We start from the raw sequence: 27,148 nt of genomic DNA, 5'->3' as shown, positions 1-27,148 counted from the left end.
TTAATTATTTTTCCAGTTTTGAATTCCAGTTTGTATAAAAATTGTACGAAAACTCGTCGACCGGTTACCAAAAAAAAAAAAAAAAATTTAGAAAGGAAGTGATAGGAAACGAATAAATAAATTTTTATCAAAACAACCGATTCCAGTTTTTTTTTTTTTTTTAAATTTATTCCAGATGATTCCAGATGATTTTTTTTTTTGACTAATGGCACGAGTAAAAGGGTTAAATTTTGTCTTTTTCCAGCTGAATATTTTTGCTATTTGCACGAAGGAAGAAGAAGAAGAAGAAAAATAAAAATTTGCACATTTTTATTTTTCTTCTTCTTTTTTCATATTCACCCTTTCTTTTCTTTTGTTAAATGGGCACAAACGCACCCGCACGCACACACACACACACACACACACACACACACGCAGCACACGCAGTCCATCCATCCGTCCGTCCGTCCGTCCGTCCGTCAGTCCTCCTGTTTTCACTTTAAAAAAAAATTTACATCTGCCCCCAAAGTGCCTGTTGTTGTGCCATCCATCTGCTATTTATTATTATTATTATTATTATTGACTAAATTTTTGTGTTGTTGTTGTTGTTATTGTTTTCAGGATGTTGTTTACGTGGTTAAGACTGAGTTGGACTCCATTAGATATTATTTTTCTTGTTGCATTTGTCATTTTGCTCGCATTGACAGAATATCGACCAATATGGCTGAGAGTTAAAAAAAAAAAGAAAAGAACAACAGGTAGGAAGAATTTTTTTTCTTTTTCTTTTTTTCTTTTTCTTTTTTCTTCTTATTGAAAACCCGAAGAAAAGCAAAAAGTAAAAAAAAAAAAAAAGTAAAAGTGAAAAAAAAGCGAAAAATTGGAGCAATATAAACGTCATAATAAAACCTTTTTTCTATCTATATATCTATCTCTCTCTCTCTTTCATCCTTCCGCCCTTTTTTTTTTGTAATAAACAACATAATAATAACACAGACAACATTCCGTCAACAACAAAAAAAAAAAAATTTAATAAATTGTTCAGAATAAAAAAAAAAAAAATGCAAAAAATAATATTGTAAAAATTCAGACGCTCAATAGACAACCTTCAAAAAAAAAAAAAATTTTTTTTTTTTTTTTTTTTTTTTTTTTAATGGTTTTATAATATTTATTTGAATGGATGGGTTTTTTTTTTTACAAAAAAAAAATTTTTTTTTTTTTCGCTGTAAAATGGGTTTTTTTTTCGCTATAAAATGGTTTTTTTTTTTTACGATCCGAAACAGACAGCGGGTAGCAATTTTTTTTTTTTTTTTTATTATATACTTATATGTTAGATTTATGTTTTTATTAATTTATTCTTTTAATTTTTACTTTTTTTTCCCCTCCCCTCTCCCTCCCTCCCTCCCTCTATCTCTCTCACTCTCACTCTCACTCTCTCACCATCATAAATTACGTACGGAAAAAAAGAAAGAAAGAGTGAGAAAGAGAGAGAGAGAGAGAGAGAAAAGAAGAAGAAACGGGGGAGGAAACGAAACGGAACAAAATCGGGGAAAAAAAAATAAAAAAGATTTTATTATCATCATTATTATCATTATCATTATTTTCGATTTCAGTTGGCAATAAATTGACTTTCAAGGACATACCTGGCCCGAGACCCAGTTTACCCATTTTGGGTACGCGTTGGATATTTTCTTCAATCGGACCGTATAAATTAAATAAAATACACGAAGCGTATAAGCACATGTTCGAAGAATATGGTAAAGTGGTGAAAGAGGAAACTCTTTGGAATCATCCGGTGGTCAACATAATGGACAAGAAGTCCATTGAAGAAGTGCTCATGCATCACAGTAAATATCCATTGAGACCACCGACGGAAGTAACCGTTTACTACAGAAAAAGTAGACCCGATCGTTATACAAATCTCGGAATAATTAACGAGTAAGTTGAAAAAGAAAGAAAAAGAAAACAGGAAACAGGAAACAGGTCGGCAGGTTTCTCCCTGCCTTCGTTTTTTTTTTTTTAACTTTCACTTTCTTTTTTTTTTTTTACGACGCCATTAAAAAAAATTACATTTGATCCGATCGAATCATTGATCGACCGTTACATATAAAACACACCGCCATCTATTACAACCTCCACCGTCACCGCCGCCACCACCCGATTCCTTCTTTCCCTTTCCGGTTTGTTATCGTAACGTATTTGTTTACAACCGCCACCGCCACCACCCGATTCTTTCTTTCCATTTCCGGTTTATCATCATCGTAATCGGTTGTTGTTGTTTCGCAGGCAAGGAGAAATCTGGCACAACCTTCGTAGCGTGCTCACGGCGGAATTGACAAGCACCAAAACGGTGATGAGATTTCTTCCAGAACAAAACGCGGTCACTGACGATTTCATATCCTTGTTGAAAACGACGAGAAACGATAATAACGAAGTTCATTCCTTTGAGGAATTCACGAACAGAATGGGTCTGGAAATAACGTGCACGCTCATACTGGGAAGGAGAATGGGTTTCCTGGACGACGAAGTCGACGAATTGGCGGAAAAATTAGCCGCCGCGGTCAAAGTTCATTTTTGCGCGTCTCGCGACACTTTCTACGGATTGCCATTTTGGAAAGCTTTCCCAACAAAATCCTACAAACAATTTGTCGAAAGCGAAGAAGTCATTTACGAGTAATTATATATATATATATCTTTTATTTATAAAAGATGGCGGTGGAATTTTTATTATTATTTTTTCTTTCTTTCTTTCATAATGAAGAATAATATCGGATTTGGTGGAAAAATCTAGAAAAGAAGAAAACGACACGTGTCAAACAAACGATGTACAAAGCGTTTTTGTATCTATATTAAAAGCAAAAGGATTGGACGAAAGAGATAAAAAAGCTGCCATTATTGATTTCATAGCCGCAGGAATAAGAACGGTGAGTGAGTGAATGAGTGACTGACTGACTGACTGAGTGAATGACTGAGTGAATGACTGACTGAGTGAGTTTGTTAGCATCGAAAATAAATAAAAACAATTTTGCATTTTTCAAGTAGACGTCGAACAAGTTTTTTTTTTTTTTTTTTTTTTTCTTGCAAGTTTTTTTTTTTTTGCGGTCGTGATAAAAAATATGTCGATCGAAAGTTTTATCATCATTATTATTATTACTGATATTGATATTTTTATATTGTGACAGTTTGGTAACACTTTGGTATTTTTGATGTACCTCATTGCCAAGCATAAAAACGTACAAGAACAACTTCACGAAGAAGTATCGAGATTGGTGTTGAGACGAAGCACCGTCACGCCGGACGCATTGAAAAACGCATCTTATTTAAGGGCTTGCATAACGGAAGCTTTTCGAGTACTACCCACGGCCCCCTGCATAGCGAGAATATTAGAAAGTGATATGGACGTGTGCGGGTATCATTTGAAACCGGGAGTAAGTTATCATCACGTGTTTGTTTTAGTATTATTATTATTGTTGTTATTATTATCATTATCATTTTCAGACGGTTGTTTTGTGTCACACGTGGATGGCGTGCATGCAAGAAGTTAATTTCGAAAGCGCGGGACATTTCAAACCGGAACGATGGCTCGCGGAAGGTTCGAAAAGGAGTAATTATTTGGTCGCACCGTTCGGAAGCGGACGACGAATGTGTCCCGGTAAAAGATTCATGGAACAGGAATTGCAAATTGTTCTTGCCAAGGTGATAATTCCCCCCCCTTTTCCCCTCACCTCTCCCCCACACTTTATCTTCGAGGTGAAATAATACATTTTGAACATTATTCGTTTTGCAGATCGTGTTGGAATTTCATTTGGAATTCGATGGAGATTTGGAACTCATGTTTGAATTTTTACTAGCTCCCAAAGGTCCCGTCAAGTTAAAACTGATAGACAGAGAATAATAACCGACTGGAAAACTAGCGCGCGAGACAAAGAGAGAGAGATAAAAGGGAGCTCCATCGGAACATGCGCGCACACACCCACTCACCCACAACACACACGCGCAAGCAAGAACATCGCGAAGATGATGATGATGGTGGAGGAGGAGGAGGACATCGTCGACGGTCATTCATTGATGAAATTCTCACACATCGAGCGACATCAATTACTTGAGGAAGACATTGAAAGACGAATCGAAATCTTCCTCCCTCCCTCCCCTCTCCCCCAAGAAAAAAATCGATGATAATAATGATATCGATTAATTAAAAGTGGAAAAAAAAAAGAAGAACAAAATGAAAAAGGATTTAAAAAAACCTGAGCGCTCGTACCTGATTTATACATACATATATATATATATATATACACATACACGCACGCACTCACGCAAGCACGCATTGTGTGTGTATGCATATATGCACGCACACACACACACTTGTATATTCATATTAAAAAAAAATTTATAAATATATAAATACATAATAAATATAGTTAAAACTTTTGTCAAATAAATTATATATATTTATATATATTTAAAAAAAAAAAAAAATTTTTTTTTTGAGTAAAACATTTTATTTATTTATTTATTTATTTATTTATAATATATATAAACAAAATGGATTCGAAAATAAATAAAAAAAAATCAATACTTAATATCAACCTCATAAGAGTAATATAAATAATAATTGATAACAAATTAATTTACTATAAACATTCTAATAAATATATATACAGATATAAATAATAATAATATAATAAACATATAAAAAATAATAATAATAATATTAATAAGATTAATTTGTGACGTTTGAATCGGTTGACGCGTTGAAAAAAGGCCCTGAAAAAAAATAAAGAAAAAAATGTCGTCGGTTGGTATTAATAATAATAATAATAATAATTTGTTTTCTTGCACGTATACTTACCGGTTTTATGTTTTTTTATACTTTTTTCTAATTCCACGTCCAATTGTGTTTTTATTTGTGGTTCTAAATAATGTGAAAAACGTTTTATATTATCAATATTGATTTCCGCCGAATGTAAAAATGGAGATGAATGAAATGATAATAATGATGATGATGATTGAGTCGGTGGTGGTAAGTGGGAAGAGGGTTGTAGTAGAAGGGGTTGAGGGGAGTCAGAAGAGGGTGAATATGACGTGGGTATATCGTAATGTAAAAAATTTTTACAATTTTTCCATAAATTATTTTTAATTTTAATCGTTTTTTCTTTTTCTCTCGCGAGATTTTCACATTTTTTTTTATACTCTTCATCGTTTTCGTTTTCGTCATCATCGCCATACTCGTCGTCGTCGTCGTCGTCGTGGCAGGAGTCTCGTTTTTTTTTTCCGTAATTTAAATATTTTTCACGTTTTTCATAAAGTTCTTTTTGATATTTGATCAAATCAAAATCGGATTTTTGCATTTTATCATTATTTATTTTTCTTTTTAACGTTTTTATTTCGTTTTCTAGAATTTTCTTCTCGTTTATATCCGTATTCATGTAATTTATTTGATTTTCCAATTCTTGTCTTAAACTTTTCTCGTTCGTCATTTTATCTTTCAACAACGATATTTCTCTTCTCAATTTAATCAATTCTAATTTTTCACTTTGATCTCCCCCGTTAATTACCTTATATATTATTTTATTTTCATCTCCTGCCACGTTTCTTTTCGTCACGTGATTCTCCCCTTCCTCTTCCTCCTCCATGTCGTAATCGTTTCGTTTTATATTTTTATTATTATTAAATGTTTTTATACCGTAAAGATTCGTCCAAGAATTTAATACGTCGGATTTTATTAATTTTTTCCTTTTACTTTCATTTCCATTGATTTCTTCTTCTTCCACTTCCTTTGATAATTTTTTTCCTTGACTTCCGGTTTTGTAATTCGACGACGACGAGGACGACAAAACATCCGTTAATGTACTTATTTGATTTTTTAAATCCAATAAAATATTTTTCATTTTAACATTTTCTTTAGCAAATTCAACATATTTTTCTTTTAAATTAACAATGACGTCATCTTTATTGACGTCATTAATTGTATTTTTCATTTCTTCTCTTTCCTGCGGTTGTAAATCGTGTACATCATCATCATTATTTTTATTATTATTATTATTACAATTTTGATTATGATAATTAATTGTTGATTCCGACGACAGGAGCGCTTTATATTGTTCTTTTAAATCTTTCATTAATTCTTCTGACACGTTTTTTTTTAATTTCATTTCAATTAAATTTATTTCACGTTGAAAATCATTTATTGTTTTTTTTAAAGATTCGTTTTCTTTTTTATAATAATAATCATTGGATTTTTCGATTTTATTAAAATCATTTAATTTCCTTTCGTAAATTTCAATTAATAATTGTTTTTCTTTATTAAATTGTTTTATTAATAATCTTATATCATTTTCGTTTGTTTTCGTTTGAATATTAATTTTCTTCTGCTGTTGTATTTCATCGTAAATCAATTTTATATTTTTATCAATTTCATCATTTTTCCATTTGAATTCTTTCAACGATTCTTTTATTTCATCATTGTTAAAAATTAATTTTTTATCACATTCGAAATAACCCGATAATTTTTTTATATTTATATTTAATTCTTTATTTTCATATAATAAATTCGTTAATTTTTTTTCTAATGACGTCATCGTCGGCGTCGTCGTCGTCGTCGTGGTCATTATTTTTTTATCGTTTTCTTCTTCGTTACCTTCAAACCTTAAAATTTAAATAAAAAAAATTATTATAAATACTATTAAAATACGTTACAAATCAAAATGGCCGAAAGGATTTTTTTGGTTCCATTTTTACACTAAAGAGGTCGCATCGACAAATAATTTTATCTTCTGCTTTTGTGTTACTACACACAAAACAGAAAATTTATTGAAGCGGAAAAAAAGGTTTCTTTTCTTTTTTCTTTCTTTCAAACGTTTTGTTTGTTGTTGTTGTATTGTTGTTAACGTTTTTCTTTTTCTTATCAAAGGTACAATCGAAATTGATAAATCGCGAGGGGGTGCGGGGGGGCGATGGGGGGGGAAATAAATAAAAAGATGTAAAATAGTATAGATACCGCTATGTAATAACTGACCGCTCCTTCCACCGCTGACGTTGTTCTATTATATCCGATGATTCCGTTAATTCTTTCAACCGTGTAACAAGTGTAGTTTTTTCATTTTCTAATTTAACTATTTCTTGTTTCATTTTTTCTTTTTCTTCTTCTAACCTTTTCTAAAATAAAAATAAAACGATTTAAAACCATCTCTCTCCCACCCTCTTGCTCTCAGTACCAACAAAAAAAGTCTTACAATTTTAAATTCCATTTTTTCAACATTGTTTGTTGTTTTCATATCAGAATTATCAATTCCGCTACAATCTTTATACGTTTTTTCTTCTTCAACATATTTATAACAAATTTCTTTCAAATGTGATATTTCTTGTTCGTGTGACGTCAATTGTAGTCTGCTATGTACGGATTCTTCTAAACTTTTAGTATAAGCCGTTTCCATTTTGGATAATTGTTCTTGTAATAATTTTATAACCTGATAATAAAAAAACAAACAAGTTTTTTTAGATTTTCTTCTCCCCCCTTCTCCCCCCTTCTCCCCCCTTCTCCTACTCCTCATCTACTTTTAAACTTTATTTACTTCGTCTCTACTTTTAGTCGCTTCTTTAGCATCAGCTAATTCATATTGTAACCTTTCTGCTTTTTCCAATAATTGTGCTGCTATTTCTTCTAATTTATTTTTTTCAAATGTTGCAGTTTTCAAATGACTTTTTAACCATTCTTGTTGACTCTATAATTAATAATAATAATGATAATAATTATTAAATTTTTACTTACTGGATTTTCAGGTTTTAATAAACATAACATTATACCTTTAGAGAATAATGATGATGATTATGCGTTGTTGTTGGACTTATATCGTTGTGACTACTTTCAGGTTCGCTTCCTGAATCTTTATCATCTCCTAAAGGTTCGATGGGTCCACTTGATAACGATACATCGGGACTTTGATCTTGTATTCTTTTCACATCATCATCATCATAATAATAATCATTTTCTCGGCTAGAAATAATATGATATTTATCAACAACAACGGTCAACGTGTCCATTTTTTTTTTTTTTTTTTAGTAAACAATCAAAGCCTCCTTTATTTATATGGGAAAAAGAAAAAGGAAGGGGGGGGAGGGGGAGGCAGGAATTTAAAGTTTAATGGCGTCAATATTCAATAACAATTGTTTAAATTTTTCATATATTTTTTTTATTAACATTTCATCACGTTTTATTATTATTATTATTAATAATAAATGACAGAGAGAGAGAGAAATTTAATAAAAATCAATTAAATTTAAATTTTTTTTTTTTTTGATTTATTCAGGGAGTGAAAGAATCGTTTATTATTTATATTAATAATAATAATAATAATAATTGTTATAAAATTTTTTTTTTTGAAAATTTTATCCGATAGGAAAGTTTGTGCGTGTGCGTGGGTGTGCGTGTGCGGTTTTAATGATAAATTAATTTAATTTTGAAAAATGTCGAAACAACCTTATCACAGTTTAAATTCATCAACGCCTTTAACATATTCAAATCCTCAAACTCCGGGTAGTAACACGGATGATTTTTTCACATCGACAAGTCAATCATTGACGACGAGGAAAAAAAAGAAAAAATGTACCTGCAAAGGATTGGTATCGGGTGGAACGGTTAGAAAATATAAAAAAAATTCCGATCCCGATGTGATACCTTGGTTACGTGAAGTTAAAAAGAGAAAAGAATTTATTAAAAAACACATGCGTCTCGTAATACTAATAATAATAATAATTTTATGTAGTAAAACTATTGGATTTTCTTTTAATTAATTAATTAATTAATTATTATCCATGAATTTAGTTGAGAAATTGTAAGGCAATCGTCGATGATAAACCCCCCAAGTTAAACATATCATCCCTTTACGATCCAGAATTATTAAGTTCAATAAGAACAGATCTTAAAAATCGTTTCGATGGAAATATAGCAATTGTTAAATCACTTTTTGAAATTTGTTTGAGACGTGGGAAAACCGACACTTTTTCATATAATTATGAAAAATCAAAACCGACAAATTATTTCGATCGTAAAAAATTTGCACAAAATATTGAAAATCATAATGTTCAAGTCATGTCGACCATATTGAAAAAACCGGTGAGTGATAAAAATTTTTTTCTATTTTTTTCTTGTTGCCAACGATATAAAGATGTAAATGTCTGACTACTAAGGGTCCGACATTGGATACCGTTAAAAAACATGCAGAAGATTGGAAAAAAATGGAAGCCATTATGGAAGGTTTATCCGATTTTCCACTTTATTGGAAAGTTAAAACTGAAAAAAATGTTATGGAAACAATGTCGCCTCCTCCAAACGTACAACAATATATAACGGATAAATCTGCAAGATATTCCGATAAGAGACCGAGGTAATTTCTTAAATTTAATGACACGTCAAATATTTCTTTTTCTAAAACCACGGTTTTTTTTTTTTTTTTTTTTTTGTAAAATAACCGTTAAAAAAAATTTTTTTGTCATGTTTTTCCACAGAGTTTTTTTTGAAGTGTCAATAAAAGGTTTTGGAGTCGTAGGGAGAATGGTCGCAGTTTTGTATTCGGATTTCGTACCTGTAACGGTTAAAAATTTTTTAAATTTTTGCAATTCAAAAAATTCACTCACGTACAAGGGAAATTTTTTTTATTTAATTTTTCAAAATTATTATTGTCAAACGGGTGACGTGGTTGAAAATCACGGTTTTGGCGGTACGAGCATTTACGGACCTTATTTTAAATGTGAAAATTTTTCTATTAAACACGATAGCAGAGGTTGGTGTTGGTTTGTTTACTCTATTAAAAAATTTCTACTTCCACGACGGTACGTACGGGACAAATTTGTTTTCTTTTAGGTGTTTTAACGATGCATCAAAGAACAACGAATCGTAACGACAGTCAATTTTTAATAACATTTAGAAAATTAATATCTTTGGATGGCAAACATGTCGCGTTTGGTAAAATCGTAAAAGGTATTCACGTATTAGACATAATCGAAAGTCTCGGTTCGAAAAAAACCGGAAGACCAAAAAATGAAATTTACATATCCGATTGCGATGAAATATAAATTTTGTAATAAAAAAAATTAAAGTGTAATTATTAAACTTACCCGGAAAATTTACCAAAGATGCTATCACGAAGAATGGAAGACTCTCGTTTTGATTCTTCATCACCGCCATCACCACCATCACCACCGCCGCCATCATCATCATCATCAGTATTTTTTTGGATTTCCGTTTTTAAAACTTTTTCCGATTTTTCATTTTCTTCTAATATTTCTTGATAAATAATTTCCAACGGTGAAAATGAACATGTTCTATTATTATTATTATTATTAACACCACGTTCGTCTTCTGCTATTTCGGAAACATCATTATCAGATTCGTGTGATAATACATCGATTTTATTCGAATCGTCTTGTAGCCAAAGTGTTGGTTCTTCTCCAGTTTCCGAACTACTAGATTTTCTTCTACCGACATCCGGTTTTTCTTTAACCGTTTCCTGTCTTCCCAATCCGAAAAAATAATTACCGTTCATGGGACTTTCTTTTTCACTCTCCGACGATACTTTCGAACTGTTTTTATCATCTCCATCAAAACTATCATCGTCGGGTTTTGTCAGAGGTGATAAAATTTGATCATCTATCGATGCTTTAAATGTTGCTGCTATATTTGGAGATGGTTTGACTTCTCTCATGGCTAATAGTATGTGTCGTTTGGTTTTCCTTTCGGTACCATCGAAAGAATTGACGTGCGTCGGAGGAGAAGGTTTTTGTACTTTGTCCGAATCTGTTTTCGGTGATGTTTTATCCTTTGCCGATTTAACCGTTTCCGGTTGTTTTGTTACGTTTTCATCACCGTCATCCGTTTTTTTTGTCTTTATGTAATTTTCCATTAATGTCGGAGCCGACGAAGGGCCGCTATTGTTAAATTCTTTTCTTTCCGGAACCGTTCGTTTATCTTCGTTGTAAGTTTTACCTTTCGATGACGGTAGAGAATAATAATTTTGCGATGCTGAAATTTTTTCAGCTGTTAATTTTAATGCTTTTTTGGCACTGGAAGTTTCTGCAAGTTCTTTGAGAGCTTGATCGTAACATTCGAGTTGTTCGCTTATTCTTCTGTTAACGTCAATGAGTCTATCAACGGGTTTTTGGCACGGTAATATATCTTTACTTATCCAATTTTGTGACGTCGAATGTTGTCTCACGTGTCTTTTAGTAAAATTATTTATCGAAATCTCTGGAATTGTTGTATTTTCTTCCAGAAAATCAATCGAACGAGTTTCGTATGCATTTTTCCATATGTTTTTATCAGACGGTTTGACCGATGGACGATCAATCGACATTCCTTTCATAAATTTTAACGATTTTGCCATGTCGGCACCAAGTTCAAGAGCAGAAGGTGGAGATGGAAAATTTGTTTCTTTTCCCTGTTCTGAACTTTGCGAATCCCAACTGTTGTACTTTTCTTCTTTTTCAACTTGTTTAAATACGGGACTCAAATTTTCTTCCTTCTCTTCATTTTTTTGTTCTTTTTCCATTCCGCCATCATTTTCGAAAGAATTTACATTTTCTGAAGGACTAGTGACTTTTAATTCGTGAGCAGATTTATTTATTGATATGACTTTATTACTATCGGTAGTATCACAAAGTTCATCATTTTTATTTTTCGATTCATCATTTTCCAACGATTTATTCGATTTATCTTTTTCGATTTCGAGTTTTTTCAAACTCGAACTTTTCATCAAATCGATTTCTTTTGATGTGTTTTGATTAAAAAAATTTTTAAGAGTTATTTCTTCGTGAAAGCTAAATCTTTGTTTGGCAAATGATTTATCGATTTTGGCATCTTTCCTACGATTTAAACTTAATGTGTATTTCGGTGATGTGACCGACGAACCTTCGGTAAAACTTTCTCTTCGAGAGTGAAGAGTTCCCAACGTTGTCAAACTCAACCTTTTTGGCTCGACTCCAGTTTTATTACCATCGATCATTCCAGCCTGAATCATGTCCCAACTTCGCGGTGGCTGACAAAATGGAGGAATGACTTCGACGTTCGGCGAATCCGGAGTTGTTTCGCTTTTTTCACTCTTTTCCTTTTCTTCCGTTTCGGATTTATCAATGGAACAACTTTTGAAAAATTCCTTCAGCTTTTTCGAAACACTTTCATTCGTGTCACTGTTGTCTGATTTACTGTCGTCCCAAGATTCACTCATTTGTTTTTGATTAATTAAATCCGTTTTGTCGTTGGTAATTTTTTCTCCTTTGGGAATTTCACTTTTGTCCTTGAGCATTGGTTTGAGTATTAATGCGATGTCATTATGGCCTCCGAGCAATGCATAATCTTCTGCGGTCCATCCATTAGAATCGACAAGAGATAATTGAGCACCGGTTTCAAGTAATAATTTTGTTAATGGAAGATTACCATTTTTAGCGGCCAACATTAACGGTGTTCTGTTTTCTCTGTCCAAAACGTTGACTTCCGCTTTAAATTTCAACAACAAATCAACTAATTCTTTATTATCTGACTTGATGGCAAAATGTAACGGATAATCACCGGTGTTATTACTTATATCGGTGCGGGCATTTTTATTTAAAAGGGCGGAAACTATGTCAAGCGAACCTTGTTTTGCAGCTATGTGGAGTCCCGTATTTCCAGTGTAATCTGTCGCATTTACATCCGCTCCCCGGTCGAGAAGTAATTTCAAACATTCTTTATGACCGCACTCAATAGCTTTTAAAAGAGGCGTGCAACCTTCGTCGTCACATATCGACGTGTTAGCATTGTTGCCCAACAAATACCAAACAATGTTCGGATGACCTTGAACTACGGCAAAATTAAGAGCCGTTCTCTGATGACGATCCGTGGCATCGATTTCGATTTTTTTCAATGCGGATTTTAATTTATCCAAATTACCAAACCAAGCCGCCTTGTGCAATTTCGTCACGGTTTTATCTTTTCCACTAAAATCCACAACGTATCCGGAAGCATTGTCTAATCCTAAATATTTTTCATCGTCCGGTGTTTGAATGGGACTTAACAAATCTCCGGATTGCGAAGGTGTGATTCCTCCTCCTCCTCCATCTTTTTTCTCATCCTTTTTCCCTTTAACAAATTTTAAAACTTTTTTCATTTTACGTTAAAATTATTTTTAATTGATAACTTGATAAATATCATATTTTTTATATCACTAATTGACTGATTCTTAATACACACTGAATGAAAGAAAATATTTTCATCACCTGGTCGTCATGCGCATTCTGTTGAACACAACCCCATTCTTACCCCCGAAAAACTCGATCAATAAGATTAACACGCAAACAGATTCATTTGTAATGCATCCTATCCCATGGAAGATAATTTTATAGTTTTTTTTAAATCTAATATTTAAATGTTATTATTATTATTATTAATTTTAAATCAACATTAATTTTATTAAGTAAACTTACACAATTAAAAAACAGTCAAAAATTAAACTCCTGAAAAAAATGTCTATTTTCTTCCCTTTTGTTGTTAGTCATAATCCTCAACCCTTCATTCATATTTTTTTTTTTGAGTTTGAAATGAATTACTAATTAACTCCAGAACTTGAATAAACCACTGCTGGTCTGGCACTGGAATTAAAACAAATTTTTTATTGTTGTAAAATTTATTTAATAAATGATTTGGGTACATATCTTTAATAAAAATAAAATGGAAAATGATAAAATCAAATAAAACATATCTAATATTTGTTTATAGTTTGTATTAGATAAAATAAATTATTTTATTAAAATGAGTCATTTTTACAAATAAACACAACAATTATCTTTTGTGTAATATATGCTTTGTTTTTAAAACTTTTTTTTAATGAAAATTGTGAAAAAGTTTATGAAAAATATTTGTAAAATGATTTACCATAACTTGTTATTTATTAGAACTATAATAAAACAAAAAGGAATGCATTACTTGCAAAAATATAATAAAGTGTGTGGTTTTTAAGATGATTTTAGAAACTGTGTGTTTAATATTAACCCTATCCTATACCTATTATGAAAATTATAGGTGTTCATATCTTGTTCTAGAAATTTCTCATTTTGTTATTCATGATTCATGATATAATTCATTGCATATTTTTTATTCCATTTTTGATATTAAATTTTTTTTTTATTGGAATTTCATACATAAATTTCATAAGTGATTTTTATTTACCATGTTTGTGAGGCATCAAGACGATTAATAAATAAATAATTATATATTATTAACAACTTTTAGTTATTGTAATTTTCACGACCTTGTAAAAATTCATATAAAAAATTTTTAAGACCAAGAGCGCGCTCTTCCTTCATCTTCTTTTTCTATCTTTGCAAATGTGCGACTCCTTTCATTTGGCGACACGGCAAGATGGCGACAGTGATTACGTACAAAGTGTCACAAATGTAATTGTATGTGAAGAATTTGATTTTTTTTTTTTACAAGAAAAAGGTTTTGCTTTTACATTTTAAAAATTTATTTATAATAATTAAAAATGATGATTTAAAAAGGAATAAACGTAAATAGATTGATTCGACATTAAATTAAGATAAAGGTTAATCATTAAATTTGAAATTATTTCATTAAAAAAAAAAAAAAATAGTTAACTGTAACGTATTTTTAAAGTTTTGCGTTTCTAAATAATAAAATTTTTTTACAATTTTCAAACACATCGTGATGAGTTTTTTTCTTTAATGGGGGAAAAAGAAAATTACGGAAGGAAAAATAAAATACGAAGACAATTTCAAAAAAAAAAAATCATATCGAACAATAAATAAATAATTATATAATTTTGACCACATAAGACACGTCGTTTTTAACCTTGTAATAAATTTATATCCCTTTGTTTTAACAAGTTAATAAATTTAAAAAAAAAATAATAAAGACTTGTCAAAAGCTTTTATTAACCACTAAATTGTTTCAAAGTTCATTTCAAAAGAATTATAAGTCGTTCTACAGTGTTTAAAGTTATGTATTAATTAATCAAGTTATTGTAAATTAAGAATTAAAAAAAAAAAAAATGGCCGACATAAAAATAAAATTGGATAATGATGTTTTAACGATAGAAGACGTTAATGAAATTTTTAGAAATGTTTTAAAAACAGATAATTTTACAATTGATTCGGCAATAGTCGTTCCAGCATCAGAAGATACACTGGGATTTCTCGGCGAACATTACAAAGCCATTTTTTCGATAAAAATATCAAACGAAATAAAAAATTTTGAATATTTCGTTAAAAAAATACCTAAAAAAGTTCCTCAACATTACGAATACGCAAGGAAAACGAGAGCTTTTTTCAAAGAAATTCAAATATACAAAACTTTATTTAGAGATTTCAAATCAGGACAAGGTGATGATGATGATAATAATAAAACAAAATGGCATCCGGATTACGTTTATTCGAAAGGTGAAGATGTTCTGGTATTAGAAAATTTAACGAATTTAAATTATTACATGTATCCAGAACGTTCTTACATGGATGAAGAACATTTTAATGCAACTATAAAAGCTTTGGCTGCCATGCATGCATCATCGATAGCATTTGAAAAAAAATTCAACGAAGGAAAAATAAAAAAATCAATGTCACCAAATTTAAATAAATTCAAATCAAATGAAAATAATATGGCAGGAATAACCATTGGGGAATTATATTCTCATTTAACATTTGAAACGGAAGCATCAGATGAAAAGGGACATCCTGGAAATACATTTCACGAAACTGGAATTAAAAGTCAATTAAAAATTATTGATTTACTTCCTGGATATACTCAAGAAGAAAAAATGATAATCCATGATAAACTTCCTGATGTTATGAGAAAAATTTATCAACTTGTTAAACCATCCAAAAGGTAAAATTTCTATTAATTATTAATCCTTAAAACAAAATTTCATTTTCTTTTTTTCCTCCAGATTTAAAAACGTTTTCGTTCATGGAGATTTATGGTCAAATAACGTTTTGTTTAAAAAAGATGATAAAACTGGAAAAGTTAAAAATGGTCTCATAATTGATTTTCAATTAGCACGTTATGCACCTCCGGCTCACGATTTACTCATGTTTATGCATTTCGTTTTGGAAAAATCATACATGGATAAAAATCAAGAGAAAATATATAAATTTTATTACGAATCTTTCATACGAGAACTCGATAGGAATTCGATCGATCATGGTCGATCGATAATAACGTGGGAAAATTTTTTAGAAAGTTGTCATTTTTACTACGATCTCGGTTTGATAGGGAAATTATTTTTTTTTCAATTAATATTATCACCACCGGAAATAACGAATAGTTTTTTATCAACTCCGGAAGCATTTACTAAAAACATGTTAAACGATAGAACGGAAATGATCGTTTATTCTTTTTTAAATGATGAACTTTGCAGAAATAGAGTCACACAATCAATGAATGAAGTTATTAAAAAATTTATTTTAATTTAATTATAATTATCTATTTGTAAAAATAAATAAATAAATAAATTGTTATCCAAGAGAGAGAGAGAGAGAGAAAAGTTTTTTTATCAATTAATGACGTCATCAAATTTAATGTAAATTTGTACAAAACAGCAATGCAAGTCTCGTTTATCAACATTATCAACAAATTATTGTTTTATTTATTTATTTATTTTTTGTGATATAAAAAAAAATTTTTTTTCTTTTAATAATGATCCTGGGAGTATTTCCTACAGCGACAGAAATTTCAAATCGAGATTATTAATATATAATTAATAAAAATATGTAAAAATTTAGTTTTGAAAGGCAAAGGAGATAGAGACATTTTTTTATAAGTTTGTGCCTGATAAAATTATTTCAAAAAAAAAAAAATGGCGTGTATTATGTAACGAAAAAAAACAACTCGTTTAATTAAATTAATTATTTTTTTGAAAAAAATAAAAATTTTCTCGTTTTAACTTTAACGCACCATTGTTTTATAAATGATGACGTAATTATTAAATTAATCACCCTGTTATGTTATGTTATGTTAGTTTTCCTATGTTAAACCGTTTAAGTGATTAAAAAGTTAATTGTGCTCTCTTATCACGGAGTAAACAAATAATTGTTAACATAAATTATGTGTTCGTTAAACGAAAACGACGTTAAAAATGTTTTAAATAATTTTTTAGAAAACGAAACGAATAATCAAATAATTAATTATAAAATTTTGGAAAAAAGCGACGAGTCTTTGGGTTATTTGGGTAAACATTTAACCCTTTTCGTACAATATTTTTATCATGGGAAAAAAGAAGAAAGAAAATTTTTTATTAAAACCCACGGTGGAAGCAATAGAGAAAATGATTTCTTGGAAGTCACAGGAATTTTCCAAAGGGAAATTGATTTTTATAAAATTTTAGTCGGAGAATGTAATAAATATGTGAATAATATAATAAAATGGTGTCCTAAATATTGTTTTAGTAAAAATAGAATTTTGGGTAAGTCTCGAGCCTTTGAAATTAATTAATAATAATGATGTTAATTATGTTGTATGGCTTTTGAAGTTTTAGAAGATTTGTCAGAAAAAGGTTTTGTCATGGTTGATGGTGATATAAATTTGGATGAAGAACATGCTGAAAAAGCTTTACAAGCTTTTTCCAGACTCCATGCATCATCACTTTTACTGGAAATGAAAAAATCCATTCAATTGGACGCCGATTATCCTGATTTATTTCGTGAAGTTTTATACGATGAAAGTAATACGGAATCACCGACAGCAAGATGGATCTCATGGCAAATTCAAGATTTATTAGTCGGAATTGATTTATTGAAAAATTATTCTCAAAAAGAAAAAATTATAATAAAAGAAAAATTCAAAGAACAAATGATGAGGATTTATGCGTTAAATAAAAAATCTAAAATGTAAGTTGTTGACAAAAAAAAAATTTTCTTCAATTTATTTTAACCGTGAGTTTCTCAACAGAAATTATTTTAAATAAAATTATTTCAGGTATAAAAATGTTATATCGCATGGAGATCCTTGGAAAAATAATTTAATGTTTAATTATAATGAAAAAAATAATCCGGATTCCTGCGTTCTTGTTGATTTTCAATTTTTCCGTTACGCTCCTCCGGCTCATGACGTCATGCAATTCCTTTATTTCACAACGAAAAAAATAACGAGAGATAATAATAAAGAAAAATTTTTAAATTATTATTATGATAATTTATCGATAGAATTACAAAAAGAAAATGAAAATATTAATAACGTTATATCGAAACGTGAATTTTTACAAAGTTGCGATTTTTACAAAGAATTGGCAGTTATACAATCACTTTTGAGCATGCATTATCTTTTGGGACCGGTCACCCTCAATGTCGACGATGAAAATTATGATGTCTACGAAAATTATCTTGAAAATCACAGGCACGAATATATGAGAAAGTTTTTTCAAAATGAATCATATTCAGATAAAATTATCGAAATTTTTTCTGAACTTATTGACGATTACATTTTAATGAAAAAATAAACATTTTTGTTTAAATAGTAAATTATTTAACTCTCAATTGTTACCATGCACACTATGATGACTATGAATTATTTTGAAATAAATCAAATTAAATATAATTATGATTTTATTTTCTTTTATTTTTAATTAAAATAATCACTAATTATTGTTCGATAATGAAAACCAAATATATTTCATTACAAAACATTAATCGAAATAAATAAAAACTTATTAAAATAATAACTCTTTGAATAATTTGTCAATTTGGTTTAATTTGTACTTGTTTATTGTATAAATGACTAATTTTTTTTTTCTTTCTCCTACGTAATTAATAATCGTATAAAATAATTTAAATAAACAACACACATAAAACAAATCACATTGATAAAGACATAGCCTTATGCTCAGAATTTTTCCCATCATTTTCTATCCAGTCTAATATTAACGGAGTGAAATATGTAATTATACAATCTGCACCTAAAATTTAATAAAAAATGGTGGTAAGAGCATCTGAACAAAAATAAACCAAAGTTATAATCTGATGTACCTGCTCTACGAAAGGAGGACATTATTTCTAAAACACTATCTTTCAAATCGACAACTCCAGCTTCGGATGCTGAAATCAACATGGAATATTCACCTGAAACCTGTTAAAAAAACAAAGCCATAATTTAGGTATCAGTAAGGTACAAAAAGTTATCACATAAATTTTTTTTTACCTGATAAACGAATAAAGGAAATTCTGGAAATGATTTTTTCGTGCTTTCGATTACATCAAGGTATGGAAGACCAGGTTTTACCATTAGCATGTCAGCACCTTCTTCTACATCTCTTGCCTATCATAAAAAATATTCAAATCACAATTAATATTTTCAATGAGGAAAATATAAAATTAAAAAAAAAAAAAAAAAAAAACTTACGGCAGCTCTTTTAGCTAGACCAGAACTTCCACCTGGAAGCTGATATGCTTTACGATCTCCAGAACAAGGACTAGAATTTGCTGCTTTTCTAAATGGTCCATAAAAACAAGAAGAAAATTTTACTGAATATGATAAAAGTGATACTTTATTGTGCAATCCAGAATCGATAAGTTTTTGTTTAATCGCATAAATTCTTCCATCCATCATATCAGAAGGAGCCAATATATGAGCTCCTGCTTCACCATACGATAAAGCTACCGAAGCTAATCTTGCTACACTTTTTTTATTATCAATGGTTCCATCTGAATTTAATATTCCACAATGGCCATGTATAGTGTAAGGACATAAACACACCTAAAAAAAAAATGTTTCTTTTTTGTATTTAAAAAAAAAAAAAATCTTTTCATTTGGAGTTTATTTTGTAAAGCCTCACTCACATCACAAGCGATAAGTAAATTTGGAAAAGCTGTTTTAATTTTATTTATAGCTCTCAAAACAGGATTACTATCTGAATTTGCATGTGTACCAAAATCGTCTTTTGGTAATGTTTTAATAACGCCAAAGAGTAAAACAGAAGATAGACCTTTTTTAACTAATGGTTCAAGGGCGGTAACTATTTTATTAACTCCATATCTATAAACTTTGGGAAAATCTGGAATAGTTTCTATTGCGTCATCATCATCACTAAAATTTAAATTTAAATTATTTAAAAAAAAAAAAATAAACAAAAGGTTATTTTTATTAATTATCGAAAACAACATATGCATACATTAAAAAAATTGGATACATCAAATTACTATTGGAAAGTACTGCATTAGATGATTGCAAAAATCTTAATACTGAATGAAAGTACCCTCCGTGAAGGAGATTTTTGTTAGCTTGTACTTGAAGCATTACATTATTAAATTAATATGCATTACAAATAAAAACTGTCGTGGTAAATTAAAAAAAAAAAAAAAAAACTAATTAACACTAATTTTAAATTTGAACGTGACTCATTATTTACAAAAAGCCGTGGCAGTAACTAGTTTTTTTTTAAAACGGTAAAAGTCAATTTTTTTTCGTCCGAGTTTTTTTTACAAGTTTTAAATAACTCTCAGGTAAATTTAGTTATAAATTCTTTTCTTACAAACTTTTTTTTATTTAAAATTTTGTCAAATTGACGAACAGTTTAATAATGTAAATTTTTTTATAGTTTATCTATCGATTTCTCTCGAATTATTTTAGCATTTAGTAAAAAAGACATTTTCGCGGGTTTTTACGAGCAAACCTTTCACAAGGATTTTGGAAAAAAAATTTCAGGTAATTATAATTAATTTATAAATTTGAAACAATATATCTCTAAACTCATAATTTAACTAATTTTCTGTTTTTAATTTGAATTTAGATAAAAACTTATCTGACGGTTTTAAAAAAATTATTTGTCAAGGTGAGATTTAATAATTTTGTATTCTGGCCAATGGTTCACCACCGAACAACGGATTTCCATTCTATTAAAAGAAATTTAAATGTTTTAAAAATAGATTTTTAAAAAATTGTGAAAGTCGAAGCACATGTTTTATATCTTTAAAAAAATATTTCCGCGTTTCTTTTTTAATTTAAAGAAAAATGTTAGATGAACAAATTGCAACGAAAGAAGTTAAATATTTATTTAAAGAATATTACAAAAAATTACAAATATCCGAATGTGAATTTGAAAATTTCAATAAATTAAAAACAGATAATGAAAGAATTTGTTTTGTTAATAAAATTGTGACTTGGAATGATTTGCCTCCCATCGAGATAATTAAAAATAACAAAGATGAAGATTTAGCATTAAAACTAAAGGAATTAGGAAATAAAGCTTTTGTAAAAGGAGATTTTGAAAAAGCTTTGAAAAATTATTCAGAATCCATATTAAAAATGACTCAATATAAAAATGGTATGAAACGGTTTAATTTAATACAAACCATCAAGTTTTTTTTACTTAACAATTTATCTTTTGATTATTATTTTTCCAGATACTAAAAATTTGTCATTGGCATTAGCAAATAGATCAGCAGCATTTTACAATCTTCAATTATACAATTTAGCTATTGATGATATAGATTTGGTATTGAAATTAAATTATCCGAAAGAACTCAAATATAAAATTTACGAAAGAAAAGCAAAATCATTATTGGCATTGAAAAAACACGAGGAAGGAATTGAAGAATTTAAAAAAACTCTTCAAGCTTTAGACGATTGTAAATTACCAATGGAAAAAAAATTAAAAATGGAAAAAGATATACAAATAATGTTACAAATAATGAATAAATCAAATGATAAAAATGATAATTCAAATGTTGAAAGTAATTCGAATTCAGATTGTTGACAAAATAAAAAACAAAATTTACATGATTAAAATAATACAATTTCTTTTTTAATTAGATGAAAATTACAAACTCCACATTATTAGTGAAAAAAATAAAATTTATGAATCAGCATCGGTTAAAATTTTTATGAAAAATGATTCGACGGTTGGTCGATTTGCTTCTGCATCAGAAAATATTTTCCCAGGCGAAACGATACTCGTTGAAAAACCATATTGTTCCGTTTTATTAGAAGATTATCATTTAATTAATTGCCAACATTGTTTTAAAAGGTAATTTAACGGTTTTCGAATACCAACAATTACTAATTATTTAATCGCAAACAAATTATTATTATTATTATTATTATTATTTTGTAGAACTCAAGGACCGTATCCATGCGAAAATTGTTCTCAAGTTATTTTCTGTAGTTTGAATTGTAGAGAATCAGCAAATTATCACAAATACGAATGTTCCATATTGCAAACATTACATAAATCAGGAGTTTCGATAACCGTTTTAATGGCACTAAGAATGATAACTCAAAATAATTTGAAATATTTTTTAAATTTAAAATCGAAATTGGTGGTAAAACAAAAACAAAATTTATTGAAATAAACGTTTCATTACCCTCAGTAAATTAAAAATCATTTTTTTTTAATATTAATTGACAGGATGAGAAAAATTTTGATGGAGTTTATAAAAGTTCTGATTATTTAAGAGTTTATAATTTAGTACGCCATGAGGATTTACGTGAAACGAAAGATTTTTTCGAAAGGACCGTCATGGCCTTGTTTCTTTTAAAATGTTTAAAACTCGTTAATTATTTTAATAAAACGGATAATTTACTTGGTAAAATTTTTATTATTATAAACATCATACACGGCTCGAAATCTTTTATTTGAAAAAAAAAAAATTTGCATTTTGTTGTAGAAACTTTAACCGAAGATGAAATATTTATCGGTGGTTTAATTTTACGCCATTTACAAATCCTTCAATTCAACGCTCACGAAATTTCAGAACTCGAAATGGAAAATAAAAATATTTTAGATGATTCGAAATCCCTATTCGTTGGTGGTGGTTTATATCCGACATTAGCACTTTTCAATCATTCTTGCGATCCTGGAATTGTCAGGTCAATGAACTTAAACTTTTCTTATCAACGTACAATAATTACTCATTCGGGTTTTTCTCTCAATTACAGGTACTTTATTGGCACTCAAGTGATTGTTCGAGCTGCAAAACCTATAAAAAAGGGTGAAATAGTAGCGGAAAATTACGGACCGATTTATAGTCAAATGAAAAAATTAGAAAGACAAGAAAAATTAAAATCCCAATATTGGTTCACGTGTACTTGTACTCCCTGCCTTGAACTTTGGCCTACATTCGACGAACTTGACACGAAAACTATACGTTTTAGATGTTCTGGTTACGGCACTGATGAAAAACGAGAAAATTGTAAAAATATTTTAATCGTACCCGTTAACACGGATGATTTTATGATAAAATGTTCTCAATGTAATCAACATACAAATTTATTTAAAGGTCTTAAAGCTTTACAGGTACATGATATAACATATTATTATTATTATTTTTTTTTTCTCTAACTACTCCTCTTGATAAAAACAAGGAGGAGGAGATTTGTGTGCGTGTGCGTGTGATAATAATATTTACTATGTCAATAATAAATAAATAAATGTAAACAAAAATTTTTCGAATTATTAACTCAAAGGTTAAATTGTAAATTGTAAATTGAAACAAAGGTAAATTATTTATTAATGCAGTTTATTATTATTATTATTATTAACAGGATACGGATATTTTATATAAGCAAGCGATAAAATATGCACAAACGGGAAATTTTCAAAATGCTTTGGATATTTATTTAGAAATATTAAAAACTCTACATGGGATATTAGCTCCGCCATTTCGAGATTATCTTCTATGTCAGCAATCGATACGAAAATGTATGTTGGCACTCGGTAATACAGTTTTTAAAAAGAAATAAACGATTATGTAACTGTTTGTTAAAACAAAATAAAAATAAAAAAACTAATTTCACGATAGTAAAAAATTTCTTTTCCCCCTGATAACACAATTGTCATTTTGTTTTTTTTTTTAAAAACAACGATAAATGATAAGCTTCTAAATAAGAAAGAGAGAGAGAGAGAGAGAGAGAGAGAGAGAGAGAGAGAGAGAGAGAGAGAGTGGTTTTTAAAAAATAATTATATTCGTTACGTCGTAGTACAAAAAAAAAAAAATAATTAACGACCATTTTAATTATTACAACCGTTTAAATTTTTTTTTTTTTTCAAGGATGTATTTTTAAAAAAAAAAAAAAAAATATTTATAATCAAAGGTTAATTTTTTACGAAATCTTCAATTATTATTATTATTATTATTATTATTAATCTCTCTACCATTTAAAAATTAAAAGGGGAAAAACAAAACAAAATAAAAAACAGCTGATTCATGTTCCAATTTTTTTTTTTTTTTGTATTTATTTATTTATCCTTGATATAATTTCAAAAAAAAACTATTATTTTATTTATTTATTTATTCTCATGCAGGGATTGATTTAATAAAATCTTTTAAAAAAAAAAAAATAATAATAATAATAATAAAAATAATAATAATAAATGTATGTCCAATATGATGATTATTTGAATTTATCACAAAATATATATATATATAAACAATTAATAATAAATTTGTACATTTTATTATATTATTCCATTTTCTTTTTGTATATACATATATATTTATTTATTTTTTATTTTAAATCAGTCGAAATATGTTTTTTTTTTTTTTTTTTTTTTGACACGTTTGCATAAAAATGACTACAAACGACAAACGACAACGTCGTCGTCGTCATCATCGTCGTCGTCGAAAACCAAAAATTATTATTATTTACGTATTTTTATTACTTTTCCTTTTATTTTTTCTTTAAAAAAAAATTTATTATTGCTTTTTTTTATAATTAAATTTTAACACAATGATAATAATAATAATAATAATAATAATAAATTATTTGTTATATTTCAAGTGTAATTGAAATGATGACTGAAACGAATCCCATATTTTTTTTCCTTTTTTTCAATTCATTTGTATAATCAACATAAAATAATAATAATAATAATTTTTCAAAACAAATACTTAACATTTTCTTTTATTCAATTTTCAAAAAAAAAAAAAAAAAAAGTAATAATAATGATAATAAAAATCAATAGTAAAAGTTTTTTTAAATTGCCTAAAAAGAGGAAGACGACAGCTTACGAAAACAAAAAAAATTTTTTTAATATTTTCTTTTTGTTTTTTTTTTTTTTTTTTTTTCGGTTTTTTTTTCCCAATAAATATATATTTAAATAAAAATAAAATAATAATAATAATAATAATAATAATAATAATAATAATAATAGTAAAATAGAGAGAAAATAAAAATAAAAATAAATTTAGGAGGATGATTTAAGTTTAGGCAAAATATAAAAAGAGGTCAAAATTTTTTTTTTTTTTTTTCAAGCCAATGTTCAGCAGCATCCTAATCGTTTTAGAGACCGCCTCCCCCTCCCCCCCCCAATCTCTTAAAAAAATGCAAACTGTCAAATTATTTTCATTTTTTTTTGTTGTTGTTGTTGTATTGATATATATATTAATAGATATATATATATATTTATTTATTTATATATTTATGTATTTTATTTTTTTTTCTGCTTTTTTATTTTTTTTATTTTTTTTCTTCTTATTTTTTCCTTTCATGTCTCGCGTTGGGTTTTCACCATTCCTTCTTATGTTCATCCATGGAAACTCCACCAGGACCTAATTGAACAATCATTAAAAGACCTCCGACAACAGACAAAGTCTGAAACACAAAAAACAATATCAACAATTTAATTCCCTCCTTTCATCATTTTGAATCCTCTTTAAAAGTAAATAATGGAGAAAAAATTTAATTCATTAACCTGGAAAAAGTCATATTTAAGAAAATCTCTCAGAGGTTTATACGAAGGAATGTTCCACCAAGCATTATGATATAAATTGAGAATTGTGAGAATACAAACTAACAACAATGCACTGAGTTTTGTTTTATATCCAATGGTGACCAAAACCATTAAAATTGATCCTAAAATATCTTGGACTACCTGGAAAAAATTATAAAAAAAAACTTTTCAATTTGTTTACAAAAAATTAAACCAGAATAAAATTTTTTTAAGGACTAATTTTTGTTTTTTTTTTTTTTTTTTTAAACAATTCACATTTATTTAACAAACAAATTTTTATAAAAAAAAATAAAATTCAAATATTTTTAATTTCAAGGTTTAATTTTCTACAACTTGACCTTTATTTAAAAAAAATTTTTGTTTAATATTAAACAAATAGCATTGAAGGGAAAAAAACAAATTTGTTTTTTTTTAAATAAAAATTATTATTATTATTCGATGGTTTTTTAAATATTGAGAGGAAAAAAAATAACGATAATAATAATAATTTTTTGCAAATCGTAATGAATGAAATTTTTTACCTGTAAAAATGAAAGTTCAAATCTAATTAATGTGATAAACATGAAAGCTAATAAAATTCTTCCTGTTAATTGTAAATAATTTTTTGGTTTATTATCTCCCAATGTAGGAACTCCAGCGAATAAACTTCTTCCCTCTACCCTGCTTTCTGCCAAAACAAGTAATAATGCTCCTATGAGTGCAAGATTTCTGAACAAAAATTGTACATCCCATAATATATTATAGGCAATGGTCTGAAAAGAGAAAACAATAAAAATAAAATTTTTATTAAACAATCACATAAATGGCATATCAAAATATAAACATTCATAATTAAAATTAAAATATGTAATTTATCAATAGATTGTTTAGGCAAGCAATCATTAAATATTTATTTAATGTAGCCTAAAATCAATTTGCTTCTTTGTTATTCAGGTTACAAGTTAAATTTAAATTAAATCGAATGAATATTTTATTTGTGATGGGTAGAAAAATAAAATAAAATCACCTGAAGTACTACAATGAAAAATAATATTCCACATGCTACAGAAACTTTAAATCTAGCTAGAACCATAATACAACCACCGAGTTGACCTGTTAAATTAATTATAACAAATAATGTTGCTAAGAAAGCTCCACAACCCCATATCATGTTCATATAATCTTTTTGTTCAGTCCATTGAAACCACATCCTCAATCCATCTTCTACAAATGTTGATATTAAACATAATCGAGCTATTGTAGGCAAAAATGTTTTAGAACTTCTTAAAACCTACAAGATTGGAGAAAAATAATCATTTCATAAATGAAGTATTTAATTTCGATTAATTAAAAACCCTAAAAAATACATTCAAAAAATCAAATTATATTTATTTTCATTAAATTTAAAACTAACATTATTACATTCATTTAAAAAAAATTCAATACATATTAATAAAAACAAAAAATTTGAATCGCTGACGTGACATATT

General features: G+C 28.2%; 10 protein-coding genes across 10 annotated transcripts in view; 5 read left to right on the top strand and 5 right to left on the bottom strand.

Moving 5' to 3' along the window:
* Positions 1-601: 601 nt before the first annotated feature.
* Positions 602-3,871, top strand: Phum_PHUM213010 (cytochrome P450, putative; the record flags this gene model as incomplete). Its single annotated transcript, XM_002425597.1, has 7 exons — positions 602-737; positions 1,590-1,914; positions 2,263-2,649; positions 2,738-2,900; positions 3,159-3,404; positions 3,475-3,672; positions 3,764-3,871. The coding sequence occupies 7 exons, from the start codon at positions 602-604 to the stop codon at positions 3,869-3,871; spliced, it is 1,563 nt and encodes a 520-aa protein (XP_002425642.1).
* An 828-nt stretch (positions 3,872-4,699) lies between these two features.
* Phum_PHUM213000 (uncharacterized protein) lies at positions 4,700-6,131 on the bottom strand (the record flags this gene model as incomplete). The annotated part of the gene is made up of 3 exons (XM_002425596.1): positions 4,700-4,743; positions 4,829-4,891; positions 5,273-6,131. The coding sequence occupies 3 exons, from the start codon at positions 6,129-6,131 to the stop codon at positions 4,700-4,702; spliced, it is 966 nt and encodes a 321-aa protein (XP_002425641.1).
* An 847-nt stretch (positions 6,132-6,978) lies between these two features.
* Phum_PHUM212990 (uncharacterized protein) lies at positions 6,979-8,019 on the bottom strand (the record flags this gene model as incomplete). Its single annotated transcript, XM_002425595.1, has 4 exons — positions 6,979-7,134; positions 7,212-7,445; positions 7,551-7,690; positions 7,824-8,019. 4 exons carry the CDS (start codon positions 8,017-8,019, stop codon positions 6,979-6,981), a joined length of 726 nt encoding a protein of 241 aa, XP_002425640.1.
* A 423-nt stretch (positions 8,020-8,442) lies between these two features.
* On the top strand, positions 8,443-10,145 carry Phum_PHUM212980 (peptidyl-prolyl cis-trans isomerase f, ppif, putative; the record flags this gene model as incomplete). The annotated part of the gene is made up of 6 exons (XM_002425594.1): positions 8,443-8,709; positions 8,801-9,091; positions 9,166-9,362; positions 9,484-9,758; positions 9,839-9,988; positions 10,111-10,145. The coding sequence occupies 6 exons, from the start codon at positions 8,443-8,445 to the stop codon at positions 10,143-10,145; spliced, it is 1,215 nt and encodes a 404-aa protein (XP_002425639.1).
* A 77-nt stretch (positions 10,146-10,222) lies between these two features.
* On the bottom strand, positions 10,223-13,115 carry Phum_PHUM212970 (uncharacterized protein; the record flags this gene model as incomplete). The annotated part of the gene is made up of 2 exons (XM_002425593.1): positions 10,223-10,252; positions 10,323-13,115. 2 exons carry the CDS (start codon positions 13,113-13,115, stop codon positions 10,223-10,225), a joined length of 2,823 nt encoding a protein of 940 aa, XP_002425638.1.
* Positions 13,116-15,014: 1,899 nt separating this feature from the next.
* Phum_PHUM212960 (uncharacterized protein) lies at positions 15,015-16,399 on the top strand (the record flags this gene model as incomplete). Its single annotated transcript, XM_002425592.1, has 3 exons — positions 15,015-15,844; positions 15,906-16,222; positions 16,377-16,399. 3 exons carry the CDS (start codon positions 15,015-15,017, stop codon positions 16,397-16,399), a joined length of 1,170 nt encoding a protein of 389 aa, XP_002425637.1.
* A 663-nt stretch (positions 16,400-17,062) lies between these two features.
* On the top strand, positions 17,063-18,452 carry Phum_PHUM212950 (uncharacterized protein; the record flags this gene model as incomplete). The annotated part of the gene is made up of 3 exons (XM_002425591.1): positions 17,063-17,420; positions 17,487-17,844; positions 17,933-18,452. The coding sequence occupies 3 exons, from the start codon at positions 17,063-17,065 to the stop codon at positions 18,450-18,452; spliced, it is 1,236 nt and encodes a 411-aa protein (XP_002425636.1).
* Positions 18,453-18,807: 355 nt separating this feature from the next.
* Positions 18,808-20,245, bottom strand: Phum_PHUM212940 (delta-aminolevulinic acid dehydratase, putative; the record flags this gene model as incomplete). Its single annotated transcript, XM_002425590.1, has 6 exons — positions 18,808-18,908; positions 18,979-19,078; positions 19,151-19,267; positions 19,352-19,705; positions 19,789-20,035; positions 20,121-20,245. The coding sequence occupies 6 exons, from the start codon at positions 20,243-20,245 to the stop codon at positions 18,808-18,810; spliced, it is 1,044 nt and encodes a 347-aa protein (XP_002425635.1).
* Positions 20,246-20,959: 714 nt separating this feature from the next.
* Phum_PHUM212930 (set and mynd domain-containing protein, putative) lies at positions 20,960-23,689 on the top strand (the record flags this gene model as incomplete). Its single annotated transcript, XM_002425589.1, has 8 exons — positions 20,960-21,272; positions 21,352-21,681; positions 21,761-21,974; positions 22,062-22,269; positions 22,356-22,533; positions 22,615-22,816; positions 22,886-23,243; positions 23,492-23,689. The coding sequence occupies 8 exons, from the start codon at positions 20,960-20,962 to the stop codon at positions 23,687-23,689; spliced, it is 2,001 nt and encodes a 666-aa protein (XP_002425634.1).
* A 1,764-nt stretch (positions 23,690-25,453) lies between these two features.
* Positions 25,454-27,148, bottom strand: part of Phum_PHUM212820 (surfeit locus protein, putative) — a gene marked incomplete at both ends in the record, with an annotated part of 1,951 nt that continues 256 nt past the window's right edge. Inside the window, 4 exons of the mRNA XM_002425588.1 lie at positions 25,454-25,540; positions 25,641-25,820; positions 26,201-26,431; positions 26,686-26,949. Coding sequence (XP_002425633.1) covers positions 25,454-25,540; positions 25,641-25,820; positions 26,201-26,431; positions 26,686-26,949 — 762 coding nt within the window. The remainder of the gene's footprint in view (positions 25,541-25,640; positions 25,821-26,200; positions 26,432-26,685; positions 26,950-27,148) is intronic.

This window comes from Pediculus humanus, genomic scaffold, assembly GCF_000006295.1.
Source record: "Pediculus humanus corporis 1103172107561 genomic scaffold, whole genome shotgun sequence".
NCBI classification, from domain to species: domain Eukaryota; kingdom Metazoa; phylum Arthropoda; class Insecta; order Psocodea; family Pediculidae; genus Pediculus; species Pediculus humanus.
The sequence above is the reverse complement of the archived record's forward strand: the minus strand, read 5'-3'. Positions and strand labels throughout refer to the sequence as shown.